The sequence below is a fragment of the Rhineura floridana genome, chromosome 6 (assembly GCF_030035675.1).
Source record: "Rhineura floridana isolate rRhiFlo1 chromosome 6, rRhiFlo1.hap2, whole genome shotgun sequence".
Lineage (NCBI taxonomy): Eukaryota > Metazoa > Chordata > Lepidosauria > Squamata > Rhineuridae > Rhineura > Rhineura floridana.
In genome coordinates this window covers 102,967,617-102,991,724 of record NC_084485.1, presented here as the reverse complement: position 1 = coordinate 102,991,724, position 24,108 = coordinate 102,967,617, and the positions used below count along the sequence as shown (strand labels likewise).

The following is a 24,108-nucleotide window of genomic DNA, read 5'->3' as shown; positions in this document are numbered from 1 at the left end:
TTCCTTGGCAATCCAAATTGTAGAAATGGAGATACTTTCACATAGCACCTGTGGCAACCCAGGTGACAAACCAGGGGAACCAGCATTTGAGTGCACTCCAACTGACCTATATGTAGAGAAGCAGACAAAAATAATGTGACATTAAAAGTGTCACCACAAATGTCCCAACAACTCTAAACCAACCTGAGACCATATTTATATATTATTGTTCAAGGTTGCTCCAATACAACTGGCACAAAGAAGAGCTGAGATTAGAAACTGAGAATGTCTCACTTGTGCTGACAGGCTTCAGCTACATCACACTAGCTTTTTAATGATTGTGCAATGCAACTCTTGTGATAATGTGTTTCTTGCAATATTTTCCAGCTTCACTGGAAGAACTAGACCAGGTACAAAGAACAATGGGTTTATTAGTTATAATATAGAACTAAGCCTACAGGTTTCTACTGCATAAGCATCTTGGAATAGCTTCAATAGCTTCTACTTTCTAGTCAGCAGTAGGAGATGTATGGCTCTTCTATGTTAATCTTCACATAGCCAAGCAGTTTTGCTTATGCTTTACTACTTTCTGCAACACTGATAAAAATGTATTGCTTGTGGGTTTTTTTTAAAGGTATTTGTGTTGGTTTGCCATATAATATGAAAACTAGTTTATAACAATTGATCTTAAGATGGAGGTGAGGGGAAATTCTAAAGTCCATGAAATAAATGAGTACACTTAGGGCATCTAATCCAACACAAAACTACTTACTATAAAGGTTATATCCCACTTTTCAAAAATATTTTCCACAGGGCAGCTCATAATCTTGTTAAAATCTACATAGTTTTATTTAAATTCATGGGGTGTAACACTTTCATAACTTGCTGCAGGGTCAGACTGTTTTTGAGATGGAAAATCTGCTTGATTAATAAAAATGTAAGAACAGTGGAGGGTCAGTCTGAGATTTACCTAACTGAGTATCATATCTCTTCCAGTGACTCATTCCTGATGGGTCAGAAAAAGTGTACACGACCAAAGAAGGGTGTTTGTGAAAGGATTCATTCCTTATTCACCATCAGTGATGGTGACAATATGTTCAACAAGTTTGCATTAAACACATGCAACTTAGACATAGTGGATAACCAAAAAGAACATCCAGGAGATCCCAATCTAAGTCATGCTTTAATTTATTCACTTCATATAAAAATCTCTTAAGAATGCATCTGAACACAATATATAATACTATAACAACATACATCGTGTGAAACTTTGAAACAAAATAACCACCTGAAACAATGCAGTGTTCAACAGACATACAAACCCATTGATCATGCACAACTGTGCTATTTCATCAACTAATTAGTCACAAGTTGGACTGAAAGCTTGAAACATAGTTTTACAAACTGAGATCGGCACCATATACATGCCTAACAAGCTTTGTTGGAAGAAGTTTCACAGCACAATTATAACATCATTTCACATTTTGTCATAGGAATTCACATTGGGTTGTTCGTTAATTGGAAATTGACACTTAACATTTTGTGGCATTTACTGGAGGTTTCTTTTTCAAAGTTTCAGTAGTTTCACATCATCTGAATACCATTCTAAATATTTTTCCATTATCCACCAACCATGATTATTTCCCAAATGCTAGTGAAAATGAAACCCCTGTGAGCTAATGCCACCTGAATGCCCTCTCTGGGTTCCATATGTCTCTTTTAAGCTATGTTCAGGTTCTATTTTATGCAATACAAAAGGTTACAAGAAAGGCAACTCTTATGCAGAGTATTCTACACAAGTAACATCACCACTGACAGGCAATGTTAATTTATATAAATTAATACTTACAAAACATTACATTATATACATTAAGTAATAAATACACTGTTATAAACAGTACTGGACATGTTAGCGCTCGAGGCAAGTGCAAGAGAGAAAAGGAGACATGAACTATGGAGGAAGAGAGAACAGAAGGACCAAGCGTGCAATTTTCACAGAGTTTAAAAAAAACCCCACAATGAGGAGAGAATGCACATCACATTACCTCAGTATGCTGGCTTTTACATGTGCTGTATTGTGCTATGGAACAGAAAACTACACTTTATCCTGTTGACAAGAAAAGTCAAAAACAAATCACACTGAAAAACGCTGTTTTCAGTATGAAGGAAATGGAGGAGCTACACAGGATTTGCAGGATTGATAAAGTGACCAATGGTGCAGTAATGCAAAGAGGAGGGCATCCTGCTTTATTTAGTGAGTCAAAGTGATTTAAACTGCAATAAAGAAACAAGTATTGCCCCTAAAAGGAAGACCTCTTTCATTAAAACAGAATTATTAAAAAAGTATACATCAATATCAAACACGTTTTGTTGCGTATTTTGTAGGCTTCTCAAAAAGACATGGAAGTGTTTATAAAAAAGGCACACGGGTCTGCAGACAGGTGGACAAGTTTTAAATGCAGAGTTACAAATCAGTAGTGCTAAATGTCAGACCTGTCTAGATTTCAGAATCTCTTAAGGATAGAAAAGTTTTCAGTTGACTATAATTCATGATCAGGCTTGTTCAGTTACAACTCACACTGGCTCCACATTTTGTTTTTTGGCTGACAAAGCTTGAGTTGCAATATAAATCACCTGTTAGTTTCCTGAGCAGTCACACACACTCTTTAACCCTGACTCCAATCTCAAGTAGCTGGAAAGGTCTTTTAGCCAATGGTAGATGCTGGCCTAAGACCTTGATTTCAGGCTAGTCAGCAAGACAACCTGCATGTGCATGAAGTATTTAAATTCACCTTTACAGATACAGTATATTAGGTATCAATAGGTGATGTATCTTCTGTCACAATTTCTATATTAGCTTCACTTTGGGGATCCCTTTTTCCTGGGTCAATCACACAGAGTGTCTTTGTACTGCTGAAATAGCTGATACTATCACTTTCTTTCTCAGGCCCATCAGAATCCTCTTCTTCAAGGGTAAGCTCAAATTGGAACTTCTCCATCAGACCCTGACAGTCTCTGTTGTGTTCATCAAGGGGAGGAGAGGGGCTCTGAGGGATCATACTCTGGTACCAATTCCTGTTGTCTTCTAGGGTATCCAGGATGTCTTGGGCATCAGGCTGTACTAGGTCTGCCCATGTCTCCCAAAGTGGGTGCACAATATAATCAATGAACCCAACCTGTAAAACAACAATAAAAAGTAGTTGTTACAAATCTAAATTTGTTAGGAACAAAAACAACAACAATTGTAACAAAATTTACAACTTGAAAAGCTGCCACTGTTATGTCTGTAAATATCAGCTCAATAATTTTCTTTTTACTACAGCTGAACGACTTTCCAGCCAATAGTGTTATTGTACAACAGACATGCAGCAGTTACACAACTGTCAAAAAGGATCCAAATCTTAGCATGCCTGTTGTTAATAATATTTTTCCCATCAAGAAACGACAACAGTTTGTCATTCATAAAATCTGAAGCTCAGATTTTCCATGGTTTCCTGTTACGGCAAGCCTGTATGCTAGAGGATGAGATCCAAACCTTCTGCTTCCACCATTACATTTCCCTGTCCATACTCAGGGGACTGGGGTGCAATATAACCATCACATTATGTACTGGCTGCCAAGATATAAACCCATCAGGAGGTCTATTCTGCACAATGTCGGAATTGGGCCTTAAGTGTGGTGGCACCTACCCTTTGGAACTCCCTCCAACTGCATTATCAGACAGGCACCTTCTCTATTGTCTTTTTGGTGCCTGCTAACAATGTTCCTTTTAACAAGCCTTCTAAAATCTTTACCCCAGTTGGTATCTGTCCTGGATCTGAACTGATTTTATGGACATCCTGTTTTAAACTGTTTTTTATTGTTTATATTTCCATATTTATGTTTTTATATGATTGGTTTAACTGTTTTTATACAGGAAACTCTTTTATATATGTTGTGGTAATGTAAATCACTTGAGGGTGCTTCATGAGAAGCAATTCATGAAGCAAACAACTGTGGGTAGTTTGAAACTCAAGTAAGTAAGAACAAACTGTGATCAAATCTCATCAGCTGCAGAGAGTAGCAACCATAAAGGAAGCTTCCTTCTAGTGACCTGGTTCACATGTAACACTCACCTAAACTGTGGCTTGGCATGATTGCATGAGGGTTCCCAGAGAGGAGATTGCAGCCACTTTGCTCCTCCTATATTCCTGATGTTCCTGTGCTACCCATGGTTTGGCTTAGTGTGTTGTCTGAACCAGAGCTTTGGGTTTGTCTTGCAATGTTTGTTCTTGGTTTATGCTTGTTTGTCTGGGGTGAGACAACCACAACCCCAGGTTTGGACAATGTGCTAAGCCAAACCATAACTTAGTTTGCAGCAGCAGCAGGACCAAAGAAGGAACCATTGTCTCTTCTCCAGGAGCACATATGCTCACGCATTCCTGCTAAGCCATGATTTGGCTTAGTGTTATGTGCAAACTGGGCCACTGAATGAAACCATTAGTCCATCTAGTTCAGGACTGTCTACATTGAGTGGCAGTGACTCTCCAGGGTTTCAGACAGGAGACATTCCCAGCTTTACTTGGAGATATCAGGAATTGGACCTGGGACCTTCTGCATGCAAATAAGATGCTCTACCACTGAGGTACGGCCCTCCCCAGCGTACTGGGGCAAGCAAATTATTGATTTGCTTACATAATATTGAGTTTTCAGAAATCACAGCAAATAAAGATGATGTAAAACAAGGCACTAGATGCCAATCTGCTTCATCAGTACTCCTAGGTAAGTTTTCCGACACCATCTCTCTAATAATGAATTTACCATGAAGAAGGCATGCTAGTAAATAACGGCTTGCTGGTAAATAAATTATTCAAGTACAATATGTGGGAGCAAAGTAGGTTAATGTTTATTCTGTGCACTTACAATTTCATTGCATCCTATAAAGAACTGCCATGCCACAGGATGGGCAATATCTATCTAGAAAACTTGGGGGTAAATGCAAATGAAAAGTGTGGGTTTTTTTAACAGGCACTCTGACATTCTGATGAAGATCTCACTTTTCTGGCAGTTTTGGAATTGACACCATCTTTAGTTTGAGGATGCTGATGCTTTTCTGGAATTCATTTTACCTTTGATATTATTGTACTATAATGTAAAGTTTATAACTGTTAATGTAATTTGCATAATGCACTATATCTTTAACAGAGACAAAGAGATGCTATTTCCATTTAATATTTATATTCCCCTCTACTAGGTTTTGTAAACAGCAGGAAAAGATAAATGAGGCATTCGCTCTTAAGCCCAACCCCTTGCACCCGTGCAGGCATACTGTAATGTTCTGTGGGAATGGTGTGTCATTGTGGGGAAATAATGATGGCTTCACGTGTTAACTGATGAGTAAGGTCTGGACTGAATTACTTCTTAGTTGCTTGACAAACAGGAAGTATGGAATAGAGAAAAATGAATGGCCATAACAGTTATTGGAAAGTCTTCTGCCTGACCAAAGTTTGTCATTTAATTCCAAAAGCTGCTGGATGGCAATTTTAAAGAGCAGGAAAACAGCTCTCAAAGGAACCCATCTCCGTGTTAGGATGTTTGGTTTGGAAATCACATTTGCCTTCTTCAGACACAACAGGATGTCGAATGAACCATTATAATTCTATTGTAACCACTAAGGCTGCTTAAGCCAAAAGGTGATGAAAACTTCCTACAGAGTGTGCTCAGTAGAGAATGTTAAGTAGCTTTGCCTGGTTATTAGAAGGTGGGGCTCTTTGGCACTTTACATTCATAAAGAAACACCACCAGAACTATTTCCAATTTTTAAACTAAGTTGAAAGTTAATGTTCTAAGCAGACACCTCAAACCAGGAAAGCGAAGAGTCTTGTTTTACCAGTTTTTGGCTTGTAAAAGGTATTATTTAAAGTTAATTTTTGATTTTTGTAAACCGCCCAGAGAGCTTTGGCTATGGTGTGGTATATAAATGTAATAAATAAATAAATAAAACTTTTTGCCTTATAATTCCTTTTAGTCTTATTATTTAATTTTATTATTACATTTTTTCTCTCTGGGCTTTCTTCCAAGTAATTCAGGACACCAAACACAGTCCCGTCTATTTTATCTTCATAAATGTTTCAACTGTGTTTATCCTGTGAGGTAGGTTAGTCAGAGACAGTGAGACAGACTGGCCAAAGATCACCTAGTGAGCTGGGTGGGGATGTGAACTGGGTCCTCGCAGTTGAAATTCCAGCATTCTAGTTCAGGGCGAGCCAATGTGGTGCCCCCCAGAAGTTGGGCTACAGCTCCCATTTTCCCTGACCACTGGCCATGGTGGCTGGGGCTGATGGGAACTGGAGCCTAACATCTAGAGAGCACCATATTGGCTGCCCCTGCTCTAGCGGTTGCACCATGATGGCTCTCAAGTGCTTGCAACTAGAATTGGGAATATAAAAAGAATAGGATGATATCCCTTGCATAATGGAGAAGGTTGGAGATGACAGAAGTCTATTTTCTGCTTACACCACAAAGGTGTCACAGGCATGTAGAGCTTTGGAATCAATCTGCATTCAGCACCAAATGCAAAAAGAAACCTTCTGGCATTTACCAATAAATGCAAACAACATGGAATAAGACAAAATAATAGGACATCTGCCCCCTTTAAAAAATGCTCACACTAGTGGAGGGAGGGAGGAGAAGGGAAGTGAAATACCTGTGACTTCTCTACAGAAGCTGTGTGCTTGTCACACATTGGGCTGATTTCCATTCCTCTCTCCCGTTCCTTGTCCCCCTGCTGAAAAAACTCCTCCATGATTCTGTCTGTCCACTGTCGATAGAGTTCAAGAGATTTTGTGGGATTACTTAAGTCAGCGCAATGGACCATATTTCGGAGAACCTGTAATTACATAACCTGTATTAATTTGAAGGCTCACATAATCAGGCAGAATAAAACAACATTTCATTCTGTACTTGCTGGTATATCCAGTACAATTTCACATTAAAAGAAGAACATTGTGATCACAAAAATACCCTTATTTTGGAATATTTTATGAAAACAGAACTTCATTAAAATACATTTTTTCCAAGTCAAGATGCAGATTATTTGGTAAGAGGTCACCTTATGTCTACCTAATTATCTGTGTGTGCAGAATGAGCAATCGTTTTGGTTTGTGCAAATTTCATGAGTGCTGTCCTGAATAACCAAGAGCAAAACTAAACCTTACAAGTGAGACAGAGCCAGTGTCAGGGGCTAGGAGTCGGAATCCTTTGTCTCAGGTGACAGTGAGAACTCCAAATCTGAAGGGAAAGGGCACACAGGACCAGAGCCAGAAGTGCTGCTATCAGACAAACCTGAAGGGCCAGTGCCTCCCCAGCCTGAGGATGCAGCACTGCCATCCTCAGTCTTGAAGGGCTCCACTGCAGAAGACCCTCCCCTGCTCCATCACTGTAGGGGACTACTGCAGAAAACTGGCTCCCTTAAGTAGAGTAGTACCTTGTAGTACAAGGAAGACTGCTACGATGTAAGGGCTCGGTTCAGGTTATTTCTTGCTGGACCAACTTCAGAACTCTGTCTTCCCCAGAGCACCACTTGTGTCCCACCTGAACATTGCCTCCCCTTGCCTTGCCTCCCACCTGAATCTCTCCTTGTCTTCAGGGTCACTGACAGACGGGTAGAAAGGGTCCATTTCTACTGGGCCCAGGGCTAGAAGGGGACTCAGACGTCTAGCTTTCATTTTTTAAAAAACAAGTAAACTTCTAAGTACTCAAAAAATGTTTATACACCAAAATGTGAGCTGCATCCCTACCACAATTTCTGTGAAATGAACTAGCTGGCTGGACCAATCCCCACCCTTTCAGGTTTTTAGCCAATGAGTGGAGTGAGATCTGTGATTGACAACAGATTTGTTGTAACACCAGACAACTAGAAACCCTGCAAGTGCTGAAAACAGATACCTTTTCTTCCATGTCTCTGCATATTGGTTAATGGGGTGTGTGTGCGCACGTGAAGTTGAGTGAGATTATAGCTTTCAGGAGCAACACGTTGCCTGCCTGTTAGGGATTGTGCTGTTAAGTCAGTTGGACTTTTGAGTAGACATAAGCATAAGACTGTGTTGTTAATTCTTCTCTGTCTGTGTCCCAACCTTCCACCTCCAATCCTATTTTCTGAGGACATTAGGCAGGGCTTACTTAGGTGTCACTGCTGTTATTTAGCAATAAACTATTATATGGGGTCTCTGCATTTTTACATCTCCACTGTGTGTGTACAGAATATTTGCAACAACCCTGTGAGCTAGGTAAGGTTAAGAGTTGGTTCAGTCAAGTTGCACATGCTTAGAGTATTTGTGTGTGTGTGTGTGCCATTGGCAAGTGGTTTTTTTTAGGGGGGGGCTGTCTTTGTGCATGTATTTTCCATTTACTGCATAGTTTGTGAATATGACATGATATATTTGCACCTCATTTTCTTCCTGAGTTCTCCCTCCCCCTTTTATCTTTGCAATAACACAGTGAGGTAAGTTAGGCTGAGACTTGGTTCAGCCATGCTACATGCTTTTTTCAACTGCTCCTATCTTTTTAATGTTATTTTGATGTTTAAATATTGTTAAATAATTATATGATTATGGTTTTTGAACTGTTGTAAAATGCCTTGTGAGGGCAGGAACTCGGAAATCTGTTAAACATCTCTTAAATCAATGGTTCTCAAACTTCCCCCCCAACAGTTCACTTGAAAATTGCTGAAGCTCTTGGCAGACTACTTAATGATATTTCAGCCTATTACAGCAATTTGTAATCTGCTATGCTATCTGTTGTATGATTTTTAATTGTATTTTATTGCTTATTTTATTTCTTGTATTTTATTACATAGAATTAAAATTGTAATACAATAAAATACAAGAAATAAAGAAGCAATAAAAACACATATTGCCACCATTAAAAGCAAAAATGTTGTCAGGATTAACCTTCCTAACTCTAGCCTCCCATTAATTCGCAGGCCACCTGAATGAAGCTTGCATACTGGTAGTCCATGGACCACAGCTTGGGAGTCCATGTCTTAAATCAGAACTGTGGATTCAAATAACTGTTCATATTGGTAATATATGTAAATATGCAGCAGTTTTTGCCAACAGATTACTGGTAGGTAAGGGGTGGGTGGAAATGTAGGGATCCCAATCTACATGTAGTATACCAGGCCCAGGAAGTCCTGTTGGTGCTCCTGCTTGCCTTATATCCCAGTTGTGCCTTGCCTTGCCCCACTGCACCACAGAGCAGGACAACTAGCTGCTTATGTCCCACTTCAAAGGAGGTCCCTATCCTATAACTGAATCCAGAGCTGCTTTCAACATTACTGTACCCTTTTTATATCTAAAAAAATACCAGTAAGGAACAAAGAAAAAACAAGTCCAGACTCTCGTGTCTTGAATCTAACTCAAGCTCAATTTACATTTTTTAGACTGAAGATCTAAAGGTCCCTGGTTAAACCTGGGTTTCAGCATATTTTACAAAGATTAGTAATTATAATGTCATCATGAGATTGAGGGACCTTGATTTGAATCCTAGCTCAGCTATGCGATGACTTTGGGCCAGTCACTATCTCTCACCTCAGTTAGTCTAAAAAGTACTATTTCATTCTTTTACTGATCTTTATAAAAGACTAAATGTGGCATATCTTCTATAGATACACATTCTATCTTCCATAGTTGCTGTGAGGATAAAATGAGAAAGAGAACTAAACACCAGCTTGAGCTCCTTGGAGGAAATAAAATGAATTGGAAATGGAAATTAAATGAAAAATGTTTTTGTAACACCTCAGCTGTCAGCCATGAGTCTGATACAGAATTTGTGGCCCTGATTTATGCAGGTTTACAGAGAGTGCCTGTCAAGACTGGCATCTGGCTCTCCATTTGTCTGTCCAGGCATTACAGAGAACTGAATATCTGCTCAGCCTTGCTTCTTTCTTCCTTACTTGCCTCCTGAAAGCTGGAATATATTATATATCTGAAGCAGCTTTCAGTTACTTGTGTGAAAAGAGCCCAGGTTGATCACTCATGCTGGTGCAAAATGCTTACATTAAATCCTTTGTGCTATAGATGCTGACCTATGGATGCTGATCTATGGATGCTAGTCCTATAGATGCTAGTCCTATAGATGCTAGTCCACATAAACCATTTTTTAAAAAAGGAATGGGGAACCTGTGGCTCAGAAAAGCTGAGAAAATATTGGAATAAATCCTCAGCCTTTAAGGAATATTTTTTCCAATATTATTAGCCATCCATGACAAGGCTTAAACCTTAGAGCCTATAAACATGTGAACAACAAACTTTTTGATTGCACAACACTTGGACATACTACAAATCCAAACAAACACTAAACTGGCTATATTCATTATGACTGTGGGATCCTGTCTTCTCCAAGTGGGTTGGAGAGAGGAAGAATTTAGGAAACCACAAATTACCAAATTCCTATCTTGTGGAGAGGTTTGTGTGATTATATAGTTTATGTGAGCAAATGTGCTTTATCAGCTCAGTCATGTTCCTGGTTGCAATTGCAGCACAAGGAGAAGTTTATGTTGCAACAGCTACAGTAACAGTAGTCTAGTTCTACCCCACCTCCTCTGAACCTCCCGACTACCTCTTACTACACCTTGATTACTGGCACAAGTCACTTTCCTAACCATTAGTATGCCATGCTAAAGTTGCAGATGGGCCTTACCTCCCCACCTTGAAAACACCTGCAGTATACTTGTGTTGTGGAAAGCTATTCTCCCCCTGCCCCAGGAAATTAGACAGGCTTCTTCCACCAGAGCAAGAGTGCTGTGCTTTGCACTAGAAGTCCTCTGATGCACAGCAGAGCTTCTGGATACACCTTCTCCACTATAAGCCAAGAGCATAGTGTCTAACTTGTTATGCTTTGCTGCCTTGAGCCGTAAAGGAAGTCACAGTATGCATTTTTTTTAAAAAGCAGCATAATCAAAACAGAAGCTCCCATACACACCTGTATTCGGTCTGTGTAGTTATCTAGAAGCAGGACTCCGGAACTTGTCACTTTTTTAGTTTCCACCATAGTCTTTAAGTCTGCCAGTAGGAACATGTGTTTGGACATATCTGTTGCCAAAACCTATATGAAAGGAGAAATAATTATTGTAAGTGCAGGGAAATAGAAACATGAATTTCTGTTACATGCAGCGTTAAAATGAGCAGCAATAAAGTTAAGGAATGTATTTATTTATTTATTTATTATTTATTATTTCAATTTATATACCGCCCTTAGCAGAATAGCTCTCAGGGCGGTGAACAAACAAGATAAAATACAATATATCATAGTAAAAAATCACAAAAACATGTACAAACAAACAACAGAAAGCACAACAAAAAGTAAAAAACAAAAAATGTAAAATCCCTACCATGTCTATCGCCATTTTCCTGAGTGTTTGACGTTGCTTCTTGGTCAAGTTCTGGAAGATATCACAATGCTCTTCTTGTAGCAGCTTAAAGCCCACAGCAAGATGGTGGTTTTCCAAGACTGACTCATCATTGTACATCAGAGCAAGTTCAGAATCTGGCCAAAAAGAGTCAAATAACACCATTAAATGTAATGCATGATTTCATAAGGAAATTCATCTTCAGTATACTAGAGACTTCATGATTTAAAAGGGGAATGTACAGAAACCAGTGAGACAGTATATCAGTCTCTTTGGGCACGCTTCTGACTGACAATGTGGCTGCTCCACTTAAAAATTACAAAGGAAAGTTAGAATAAAAGGTTCCAGAAACGGAATTCACTAATCAGTTGGGCTGCATTGTTGGGTGATTTTCTCACTGCAAGATGTAATGATCGCCTGTTGCTTATGTGCTGCCTACACCTTTAGTTCTACAGCCGCTGTTCAGTAATCCTGTTTGGTGACCTTACAACAGTTTAGGTATAATGCTGTATTTATATTTTACATTTCAGTGACTGGGATGTCTCTTCTTCACCCTCATGTTCATTCTTCCCTAATTCACTTTATGTAAGAAAAGGCTTGGAAGATCAAAAGGTCCATCCAGTTCAGAATTCCATTTTCAACTGCAACCAGCCTAAACTTCCAGGAAGTCTATAAGCAGGGCATGAAAGCTGCAGTGTTCCCGTTGCTGAAGGGAAATATTGGCATTCAGAAGCATACTGCCCCTGAATATGAAGGCTTCATTTATTTCTCTCTCACGATACCTCAGCCTAAGTGAATATGTTCCTAGAACCTTCTCAGTTCATTTTCTGAGGTAGTTTCAGTGCGGGAGTTTAGCATAGTCTGGCTAGTTAGATGCTATCACTGCTCTGCATTCATACTTGACTCTGAACCAGCAGCAAATACCATGAAGATCAGCACAGTCCCATGTGGCTTTCAGATGTTGGCCACATTACTTTATCTTGGGGATTCTGGCTCTATCAATATGTCATGCCTGACACTCTCAACCTATACTTTCTGCAAGCACTCTGGTGTTACATTGCATTCTCGAATCATAACAAGCTAAGAATCTTCTAGAAGGTGCACACTACAGGCCTGAATGAATATATTATCTTAAACATTTGTTTTTTTTAAAAATCTAATAAATAAATGGGTTGCATGAAGAAGAAATGCCAAAACCGGTGATAGAGACAGAGAGGAGATAGATACAGAAATAGAGATATGGAGATGTTTTTGTGTGTGCATTTAATAAACAAAGGACTTACTTGTATTAATAAGAAACTGGTTGGAGACACCAGGGTGATCCACATCATGAATTGCTGCCGCAAAAATAGCTGCAAGAATTTCCAAATCAGTGAAGACAGCCTAGGACAAAATGAGCAATAGAGAGATCATAATTCTGAACATCAACTACATGCTCAGTCATTAATAGAAACCAAATTCAGTTAACATAACTGCTTTAGTCAAATACTATTAAAATGACACAGTCTGTAAAACAAAGTCTTTTTCAGGACCACTTGCCACTTTCCCTCCATCCTGGCACATTCCTCTGGGAAGAAATATCCCCAATATACCCACTACATAAAGGCAAAATAACTGTATCAAAGTAAATCTACTGCATTCAGTATTATGTTTCTCCATGGAAAAATTAAGATTTTGATACCAGAGTATTGCCTAGATGTTTACCTATATGGTTCCATCTTAGAAATCAAGGCCTATGCACCCTTATGGAGGATCTGTTGCAATTCTTTTTTTGGTCATTAATAATTGGTTTGTACTCAATAATAACAACAACATTTATGTGTGTGCATTTAACTAATAATTTAATATTAATTCAATTTATATTCTGCCTTTCCTCCTGGTGGAAGCCCAGGGCAACTCCTATGAAAAATTATACTTACTTGTCCTTGTGTATATGTGTGTGTATATATATGCCATAACCTACACTCAGCAGGAAGGAGAATGGGCAGGCTAATGTGACTCCTGAAAACAGGCAGAGAAGATAGAAATATTTATTGGGGTCCAGCAGGGGATTGATGAGGAATGTCAACAAGATGACCTAAGAGTGGGGTTTTTTTTGGAGTTTTTCTCAAACCATCTAAATATATATGCCTGCTATTCAAACCATGACATCTTTGGCTTTGAACCAATGGCAGGTTGGTAATCCAGCCATGAAACTCCCAATAGTCCTACACCACAGTCCAGAACAGGTGTGGGGAACCTGTGGCCCTCCAGATTAACTGATTAACAATTGTAGCTGGACTACAATTCCCAGTCATCCCTGGTCATTGGCTATGCTGACTGGGCTGATGGAAATTGAGTCCAACAATTTCTGGAGGGCCACAGTTTGGCCATTACTGGTCTAGAAATCAACTTAATCATGCAACTACTAAGTATGCAAGAACACATGGAAATAGCTGTGGCATCCCAGAAATGTCAAAGCAACTGGATGATGCATATTACTTTACTTATGTATGTTTAACTATCAGAATATTTAATGAGGCCTGATGATATAAGAAACTGAATTATAATAACAGAATGTTGTAAATAAGTAATTATCCGGCAAAACAACCTGATTATCACAATATGAATATTTTCTGAGGGTGGGGAACTACTCACATCCAAAGCTGGAGTGGACAGAAGAACATGTGTTGATTGGGCTACATCAGCTGCATGGAGACTGTTGTGGTAGGCTACATCAGAATGGTAGTGGTCTTCCAAAGTCATCATGTAAGTTATGAAGGTGTCTGATGAGATCTTGAATGTCTTCAGTAGATCTCTCTCCTGTTTAAGGTAATTGCAATTGAATAAATTTATAAGGTGACATAACTTAATAGCTTGGGATGGGACTGTTATTTGTGGCTGATTTTAAATATAATCATCTGATGCAATATATATCAGTGAAATAACCAACCTGAAAAATGGCATACATAATGCAAGTGAGAGGTCTACTGTGCGAATATCTTGCAACATTAAATATGTTCAGACCCCATTTATTCAGATCCTCCAGCTCCTACAGGAGAAAAAACACCCAATATTAAAAACTTTATGGATGCACAATGCTATCACAAAGAGAATAGGGCCACACATAGCCTATAACTGTATTTATAAACTCAAGCAATTCTTTTTTTAAAGATTAATATAATGAATGCTGATAATATTTTCATCAAAAGAACATGGTATTTCATGTGAAAAGAATCTATGTAAAATAATTTATACATGGAGAACACATGAACATAATTATAACATGATAATTATTTGTATCACAGTACATCTCCTTGCATGGAAAGTGGAAAATAGGAGATGGCAAATGAAGGATGCTATTACTGAATATTAAAACATCTATAAAGACTTTTAGCCTGCAATCCTATGCACATTTGCCTCAAAGTAAGTCTCATTGAACCCAACAAGGCTTGTGTCTGAGTAGATATGTATAGGATTGGATTATTAATGCTGTTATGTAAATATATAAAGTTGATTTAAGTTAGTAAAAAACAGATGCCAAAATTTTATTACCTCCACATTTCTTTTGAACTAGATAATAGTCATTGCTTCCCTCCATGGAACTCTGGGAATTGTAGTTCAGAGGGAGAGGGCTAAGAATTTTCAACAGATAATTTTCTGCTGACGGGAGCCACAACACATAGTGATATAAAACTGATATAAATTTGTAGTATGCAAACTTAACTACTATGGAACTGTTAATGTAGCATAACATACCATGAAATAAATAAAGCGAGACATAGGCTACCAATATTTTTTTTCGTCCTTCCTGGTGTTATTATTTTATTTATTTATAAAAGTATTTATATACCATCCTCTCACAAAACATCAGGATGGTGTACAACAATATAAAAACCGTTAAAAGCATTACAGAAAGCAATAAAATCATTGCTGCTCTTGTTGAGGTGACACAATGGCCAGCCTCAAGTACTTTTGAGGACTTATACCACAGAATTTTCACTTGTCAAATACTTTGGGACTGAAGGCATTCTTGCTCAGATGTAGACCTTAAACAACTTATTATGAGACCTTTGATATTGCAATTGGATCTGGCATACTTTACGCCGTCTTAACATAAGCCATCAAAATTTACACTGGTTTTCCCATAGTTAGGATTGCTCACTTGCTTAGGTCCATTAATTTCAAAGGGTCTATTCTGAGTGAAACTTATATGGATACCGCCCAGTAGTTTTTGTTACCATGACAGGATCCATTATGTACTAGGAAGAAGAAGCGAGCAGAAACTAGACTCAGTAACTGTAAATTCTTAAACTCTTCTACTTCAGTGTCAAATATAATACATAAGAGAATGCCTTTCTGGTGAAGTTCATATTCACTATTCCCAGGTAGGATCAGATGTCACAAAAAGACTTAAGCACTGGTCTTATACACTATATTGAAGCAGCTGGTCAAAATGTCTCTCCTCCATTGGTAGACTAATACAACAATAAGCGAATCACACTTACCTTGGCTAGATGGTCTTCCTTTTCTGTTTTCACACCAAATCTTGAAATGCTAGTATTATTCAGGCTTGAACTATGCATTAGCTTTTTCACACCACTGATCTGTGTCATGAGCTGCTGCTTTTTCTTTTTCTCTCTGTCCTTCTGTGTGGGAGATGGAATCTCCAAATCATTCTGTTTGTCTTTGAAGAACATACAGAGAAATGAATTGTAGTATTTATTAAACATAGTGCATTGCTTTCAAACATTTTGAATAAGCATCCTTTGTTTTAATACTACACATGCACAATAAATATTTTATTATACTACTTGCTTATTCAAAAGTTTAAATAAATTAATTAATCTATAAATTTAATATTTAGATACTATGTAATGACTATTGAAAATAAAGACAATAATTACTACTATTACCAAATTTATTTGTAATGTTTAATAACCAAAGATGGAGCTATGTAATGGATAAATTCAATGGGAGCATTAATGGTGGTTATCAAATACGACATGACCCTTAAAAAAGGAACAATATCACTGACAATGTTAACATAGTGATATCAATATTATTTCTTCATTAAATATTTTGCTTCAGAAAGTGCACTTGATTAGAACCTAGATAAAGATTGTGTGTGTATTCAATGCCCTTGTTCCATTAGTGCAAGGATTTACACTTGTGCAATTGAACTCCCCCTCATGTCCTGTGCCCTCCCCAAATCTACCCTGGAAGGGGAACGTGCAGGAAGGAGGGGAGGAGCTCCATTGTGCAAGTGTAAAACTTTGTGCTAATGGAATGAGATTCTTAGCGCTACTTTGGATACAAGCCTGTGGATCAAAGTATCCACTACCTATGCTAATTCAACCACCCACACCTAAGAATATCCACTGAAGGCAAATAAGTTGTATTTACTTTGTGGTAAAACAAGGACAAAATCACTAGAAATGTCACAAAAATGTTATGTTCACAATTCAAAGTAAAATGTCAAGCTTTCAGATGAATTTTGTGTGTGCCTGTCAAGATGCCTATTTATCAATATTTGAAAAAAATAATTTAAACTAGTTTAATACTAGGATTGACATCACTACTGGTGTGTTTGATGGTTTAGAATCTAAACTTTAGATCATCATGCTGGTTGGGGTTACTACTCATCTGTATTTTAAAAAAAACTGCTGTATTATGTAAGGAAGCATCATGATGTCTGAATGCGTTTGCATAGAGTTGTATCCAAATGCTCTGAGTTCCTTGGAGCAATGACAGAATAAGAATGTAATAAATAAACAATAAAATAAAATAAGCATGTATATTTTAACCAAAATTATCATTGAAAGGCTGCTGGATGCTTAAAATGGGGGAAACAAATACTGACAAATAGAAATCGTCACTACCAATCACTACAGAAAAACTACAACCGAACTCACATATTACGGGGCTGTTTAAAATGAATACACTTTGGTAAGAGGGGAGAGGCCAAAGGATCTGGGGGAAGGGGTATTGTTTAAATGCAAATCTTTTTGTGCTGATATACTTTGACTTTTGGCTGAAATAGAGCCTCCAGTTGTCGCATCAATCCAGTGTTTTATATTATAAAGAAAAAAATCACTAAAAACTTTCAATTAAAAAAAGAATGACTATATTCAAAGCAGAAATCAGCTAATGAGCATATAAAAGCAGACAACTAGGGCTACTGCTGGTGAAATGGGCCAACCACCTCAGGTCCAACCACTGAATTGGAGACTGATGTGGCTATGGTAACTTCCAGCTTTATAAAGAGCCATGATGAACAGTTCCAGGCAAGCAAAAGCCACTGAAGAATCACACAAGCAAGCACCATTTCCCCCACGCAACTTCCAGTCATGAAGCATATGGATGGTTGCTAAGCAACAGCCTGCAAAATTAGATTTCTCCCCTCCATACCAATTCTATACTCTTGTACTTCTAGAGTTAACTAATTAGATATTCTTCTGCTTAGTGGTGGGATAAATAAATAAATAAACTGTGCCTCCTGCATACACCCCAGTTTTATCTCTTGTCCAAGACTGGGCCTATCTCTGTCATGATATGTGCGCCCTACAGCACTTTATCCAGTTTGTTTTATGGCAACCATAAAGTCCCATGCATGAGCTCAAGTTCTTCCCTATACAACACTGGGGCTTCTTTAATCTCCTTTCCTGATCATGCTTCTTTCACTGCATTGGAGGCTGATTTCTAAAGTCTACTGGGTTTCTGAACTGGATTGTTGGATGGTACAGTGGGCTGGGATCGAAAAGGAAGGTTTGTGAAGCATCACTGCACCTGTAGAACAACCCTGCAGGCACATCAGATCCTAGCCATGGTTGTTAAAATCCTACTTATACAGAACAGGAGATGAGTTCAATGTTAAATAGCTTACCTAGGAAAGTGTTTGAAATATATTCAGACACCTGGTTCCCTGATCGGCTCATTTCTGAAAGGTGTGTCAGCTCCCGGTTCAACATTCTCTTGAACTAGAAATTAGAAAAAATAGAGATAGAATTAGAAGAAGTAGGAAAAAAATTGGACTGTCAGTTCATCTGAAAGATGGGTGCACAGTAAATAAAATTGGGTATTACTAACTAAACAAGGTACTTGACAAGGTACTTGGACTGGTGCGTGCAACCACTTCCGTACTGGATCCTTGCCCCTCTTGGCTAGTGAAAGCTGCCAGGGTTGGAACAGCCAGCTGGGCCAGGGAAGTGATAAATGCCTCCTTGAGAGATGGAGTGGTCCCCTGCTGTCTGAAAGAGGCGGTGGTGAGACCACTCCTGAAGAAGTCTTCCCTGGACCCAGATAATTTGAACAACTATAGACCGGTCGCGAACATCCCATTTTTGGGCAAGGTTCTAGAGCGTGCAGTTGCCAACCAGCTCCAGGTTCTCTTGGATGAAACCGATTATCTGGATCCATTTCAATCCGGTTTTAGACCCGGTTTCGGCACCGAAAAAGCCTTGGTCGCCCTGTATGATGACCTATGTCGGGAGAGAGACGGAGGGAGTGTAACTCTGTTGATTCTGCTTGACCTCTCAGCTGCTTTTGATACCATCGACCATGGTATCCTTCTGGAGAGACTCACAGAATTGGGAGTTGGGGGTACCACTTGGCGGTGGCTCCGCTCCTACTTGGTGGGTCGTCTCCAGAAGGTAGGGCTTGGGGAACATTTCTCGATGCCCTGGACTCTCCATTGTGGAGTCCCGCAGGGATCGTTCTTGTCCCCTATGCTATTTAACGTCTACATGAAGCCGCTGGGAGCGGTCATCAGGAGCTTTGGAGTGCGTTGTCACCAGTATGCTGATGACACGCAACTCTATTTCTCCTTTTCATCTTCTTCAGGTGAGGCTGTTAACGTGCTGAACCGTTGCCTAGCCGCGATAATGGACTGGATGAGAGCTAACAAACTGAAGCTCAATCCTGACAAGACTGAGACGCTGTTGGTGGGTGCTTTCTTGACCCAGGTGGTGGATGTTCAACCTGTCCTGGATGGGGTTACACTCCCCTGAAGGAACAGGTTCGTAGCTTGGGGGTCCTTTTCGATCCATTCCTGTCTCTTGAGGCTCAAGTGGCCTCGGTGGCACGGAATGCGTTCTACCATCTTCGGTTGGTAGCCTAGCTGTGCCCCTATCTGGATAATGATGACCTCGCCTCAGTTGTCCATGCTCTGGTAACCTCGAGATTGGACTACTGCAACGCACTCTACGTGGGGCTGCCTTTGAAGACAATTCGGAAACTACAGCTAGTGCAAAACGCAGCAGCCAGGCTGCTGACGAGGACCAGACAGTCCGCACATATAACACCTGTTCTGGCACATTTGCACTGGCTACCTATTTGTTTCCAGGCCAGATTCAAAGTGCTAGTTTTGACTTATAAAGCCTTACATGGTGCGGGACCTCAATACCTTGTGGAACGTCTCTCCCGCTATGAACCTACCCGCTCACTACGTTCAACATCTAAGGCCCTCCTCCGAGTCCCGTCCCATAGGAAAGCTTGGAGGGCTGCTACTAGATCCAGGGCCTTTTCGGTGGTGGCCCCTGAATTATGGAACAGTCTCCCCGATGAGGTGCACCTGGCGCCTACTCTTATATCTTTTCGGCACCAGGTGAAAACCTTTTTATTCTCCCAGGCATTTTAATTTTAATTGTTTAATGTTTAGTTAATTTTATATCAAGTTGTTAAATGCTTTAGCTGTCTTTTTAGGGATTTTATCTGATGTCTATTTTATAGTATTGTATTTTATTCCTTGCTGTGAACCGCCCAGAGAGCCATTGGCTAAGGGCAGTATAGAAATGGAATGAAATAAATAAATAAATAAATAAATAAAATAAAATAAAATAAGATAATCATTAAACAACACCTTTATAGATAAACTATAAACATTTAAGAAATATTTTCTAGAACACACGGCGGAATATAATGTTTTTTAAAAAAAATATCATGCAAAGGTAGATAAATTTTCATATAATTCTGGAAAACTATGCAGATTTTAGTTTTGCACTTTATAAGCTTCTTTTAAACAATGAAATGTGTTAACAGTCATTTTTCCCACATACAATACAAAGACAACTTCAATTTATAGAACTTTTTGACTCTGAAAGTATACAACATATTTTAAGACTATATAGTAATACAAATATGAATCTGATATATACAGTAGGGCCCTGCTTATATGGTGGGTTAGGGACCAGGCCCCCGCCGTAAAGCGGAACCCATTGACTATAATGGGTCGCGTTGCGCAAAAATGCTGCGAAAATGCTGCAAAATGCCGCAAAAGTGCAAAATCGGCTTTAAAATGGGGAATTTCCCCTAATTGAAAGCCACCGCATCAGTGGAACACTGGAAAACAGGACGCCGTAAAGTGGGGCCCTACTGTACCTTACCCTACATATACTGAACACAATGGGATTTTATTTTCTGCTTTTCATTATTTTAAACCCACCTTGATATAACCCCAAGATACAGATAACAAATAGTTTGCCTCAGGCATTTTTGGAAGACTCTGCACACCAAAAGCGAAAAATCCCTTATGAAGAATTTGTAGATCAGAGGGAGGAACTCCTCAAGAAGAAGGATTTCCCAGCTAGTGAAATTAATATCTATAATATCTATAATAGTCAGCAATTCCTGTAATCATGGCTACTTGCTACTGCAACACAACATGAAGGTTTGAATTCCAGTTTTGCAAAAAAGACTGGTTTGGCAGAACACAAAAATGATTTGAAGGGCTGCGTAAAGAAGCAACAGTAATCCAACTGTTTCCAGCAAGCTGCCTTAAAGCACTTATGAATTATGAAAAGCCCTGGTTGCTTAGCTGTCTGAAGCGGGTCTCCAGATTAGTATTCCTTAGCTGAACAGAGTGAAAAAGAAATGATGGCTGCTTTTGTAGGTATTGTGAGCTTTAGTAATACAGTCATCTTTTCAAAAGAAAGATTAAAATGGAGGAAGCATATTTAAACAATTCAAAAGAAGATGAGCAGTCTTCCTCCTTCGAATCACTGCATTGCTATTCTGGAAAATCCCCTTTTATTCACAGAGATGTTTAAAGTCAACTTTTGGATGTTGATTTAAAATAAAAATTGTTCTCTTTTTCTCCATTTCCATATGATTTTGTATTTCTTTACAGGTTTTATATATATATATGCGCTAGCATATAACAAAGAAGATATATTTTAATTTTTAAATGCATGATAGTATCAAACAATTTTCCCTTCTGGAATGCTCAGGAAACATAGCAAGCTATTCTATTTCTGCAGAGTAAAATATAAGATGATTTCTATATCCAGTTCCTTAAAAGAAGTTATTCAGAGCCCCAGTTTTATTGGAGGTTTTCATTTCTGTATCAGGCTGCAAAGGAACAAGCTCATTCATACGCTGTCTCTTCTTAAATCAAGATAAGAATCCAACAAAAAACAATAAATTAAAGTGAAATAATCAGATTGAATTACTGTAGCCATTTAAAACAAATTTATACTGCTTTTGTTCCCCAGGCCTCACTTTAGGTGTCAAGAATCACCTAAAAATAAATGTGATTTAAAAATTATTCTTGTTTCTAATTAGCAACCACTTTGGTTTTATAACATAGAGCTGCCTTCTCTCTCCCACCCCACCCTCACCCCAGCATATCTCATTCCTGTCTTCAAGAGTTCATATACAGCTGGTCAAAAGAATACCACAGTACCATGGCAACATGACAATCAACCTCCTTTACAGTAAGGCTTCCCTTCAGATTACTGTTATGCACCTCTAAGGGCCTTCCTTCCTCTAAGGGAATTCCAAGAGTGCTTTAGGCAAATTCGAAGCGAATTCCTGTGATCCAAAATGGGAAATATAAAGCCAGCCTAGTAATATAGAATCTCCTTCTTTTGCGACAAAAAAAATGTTTCAGGCGTACACTACAAAAGTTTCTACCAGGAAATAATGTTTATCTCTTCTAAGAAAGCTCTAAAGCATTTTGAGTACCAAAACTATTCTGACAGCATGATAGAACACATATGAACTATACAGTATAATCTGCGATATGAAGTTGCATTATGATTGTTATTCTTTCTCCAGTCCCAAAGAGATTGATTAGATCTGATCTTTAACATTTGTTTCTTTTACTGCTCCATAAATTCATACTTATCACCTCCACCAGTTTAGCTGCTACATTAGCGGTTTTTAAACTGGTCTTCTATTTCTTTATATGTCAATGGAGTGAATACTTAAGAAAGGCTGAGTGATTAGACAGTAACAGTGGCCACTTCCAGACTGCTGCTGTTTTGTGGTGGGATTCAGTGGCATACCAGCAGGCTGCTCAATTAAAGTGAATTTGGAGCCCTTGTGCGACAAACCTCCCACCCCCACCCCCGGACCTGTGGCTTGAAAGGAAAGTGGCTGGAAAGTGCAGAATAACGATTGATTCAATGTCGTGTAACTTCCCTGCAAAGAAATCGGGGAATGCTGAATAAAAACAATGAGCATTGTATAACCTCCCTGCAAATGTTGTGCAAACAAATCAGAATGAATACGCAATGAACAGGTTGTCTGGAAGTGACCAGTATGCATTTTGCACCTGAGGGACAGGGTTATTCCTTTTCATGGCTTATTTTAATACCTGGTGGAATACAAGAAATTTACTATCCCATTCTCTGTACTGGCAAATTGCAGCACAATTTAACAACAAAAGTACTGATTACAGTTTCAAAGGTAAGAGTCTCACTTGGTTCTGAGTTGACTGTTCTATAGATATTCCATTCAATTCCCTGCAGCTGTTATGGTTTGGAAATGTGCTTTTGAAACAAGGAGTTTGTGTAATCCTAGTATCGTAATTGCTTCTCCCTATGTTGACCCTAGGGCCCACTTGTTATCCTAATCATGGATTGGAGAGGAGGTTACTGGGTAGACAAACATATTATTTACCTTCTTTTCAATCCATGGTTCATATTTTGTTTTTCATCAAAGGCTTAAAATAGCATTCAGGTATGTTTAGCTATTGTTTAGATAAATGGCTTGTGTGGCCCTAACCATATACAAGGAACTAGCTTGTGGAGAAATTTAAATTGTACCCTATGCCCAGATATCATATAAATAATTTATGAGAATTCCTTGCATGCCTGCAATGAAGCACACCAGCTAACTGTTGAAATTTAACCTACATAAATATACTGCATACGATGTTAAAAAAATAGAAACTTCTGTTAACTCTACACTGGAATGTCATTCAATAAAGTTTACTAATTAGTTGGCCCAGTTAATCTGAATCTGAGGATTTTTGAGGCTAGCCTAAAATGCTTAACCTGGAAAAGTTCCATTGAAATCAACTGACCAATCATCACTGGTAAACAGGAGTTATACAGGATTTGCTCATTCCGAACAAGTAGGAATAATATTGGCTTCCGATAAACCAGGAGTGGGGAATCTTTTTGGTCCACTGGGCCAGATCCTTATCTATCCCCACCCCTGTGGGCCAAATATGGTAGTCAGGGAAGACATTCACCTGTCAACAACCTGATGTAATTATGACCTTGCAGAATGCTTTGTGCAGCGCTTCCTACATGCCTGACAGCCGGCTGGTTGTCAGGTGCTTGGGAATTATAGCACAAGGGGCTTTGTCAGCCCTATGCATGGTGCTTGGGAAGTGCAGAGCACAGGGCTTGCAAAGCACTTTGGCAGAACTTCCCAAATGCCTAAGAACCAGTTGGCTGTTGGGATGTTTGGGCAGCACTGTGTGAAGTGTGTTTTGCAAGCCCTGTGATCAGCACTTCCCAACCAGCGAGCAC

General features: G+C 38.9%; 1 protein-coding gene across 4 annotated transcripts in view; it reads right to left on the bottom strand.

The window, feature by feature from the left end:
* Positions 1-1,163: 1,163 nt before the first annotated feature.
* PDE4B (phosphodiesterase 4B) overlaps positions 1,164-24,108 on the bottom strand; it is a 468,208-nt gene continuing 445,263 nt past the window's right edge. For all 4 annotated transcript variants that reach the window (XM_061633352.1, XM_061633353.1, XM_061633354.1 and 1 more), the window contains 9 exons: positions 18,234-18,327; positions 15,856-16,034; positions 14,301-14,399; positions 14,006-14,170; positions 12,652-12,751; positions 11,351-11,505; positions 10,942-11,064; positions 6,665-6,847; positions 1,164-3,155 (listed from right to left, as the gene is read on the bottom strand). In XM_061633352.1, the coding sequence (XP_061489336.1) occupies positions 2,790-3,155; positions 6,665-6,847; positions 10,942-11,064; positions 11,351-11,505; positions 12,652-12,751; positions 14,006-14,170; positions 14,301-14,399; positions 15,856-16,034; positions 18,234-18,327 (1,464 nt within the window). In that variant the 3' untranslated portion in view covers positions 1,164-2,789. The remainder of the gene's footprint in view (positions 3,156-6,664; positions 6,848-10,941; positions 11,065-11,350; positions 11,506-12,651; positions 12,752-14,005; positions 14,171-14,300; positions 14,400-15,855; positions 16,035-18,233; positions 18,328-24,108) is intronic.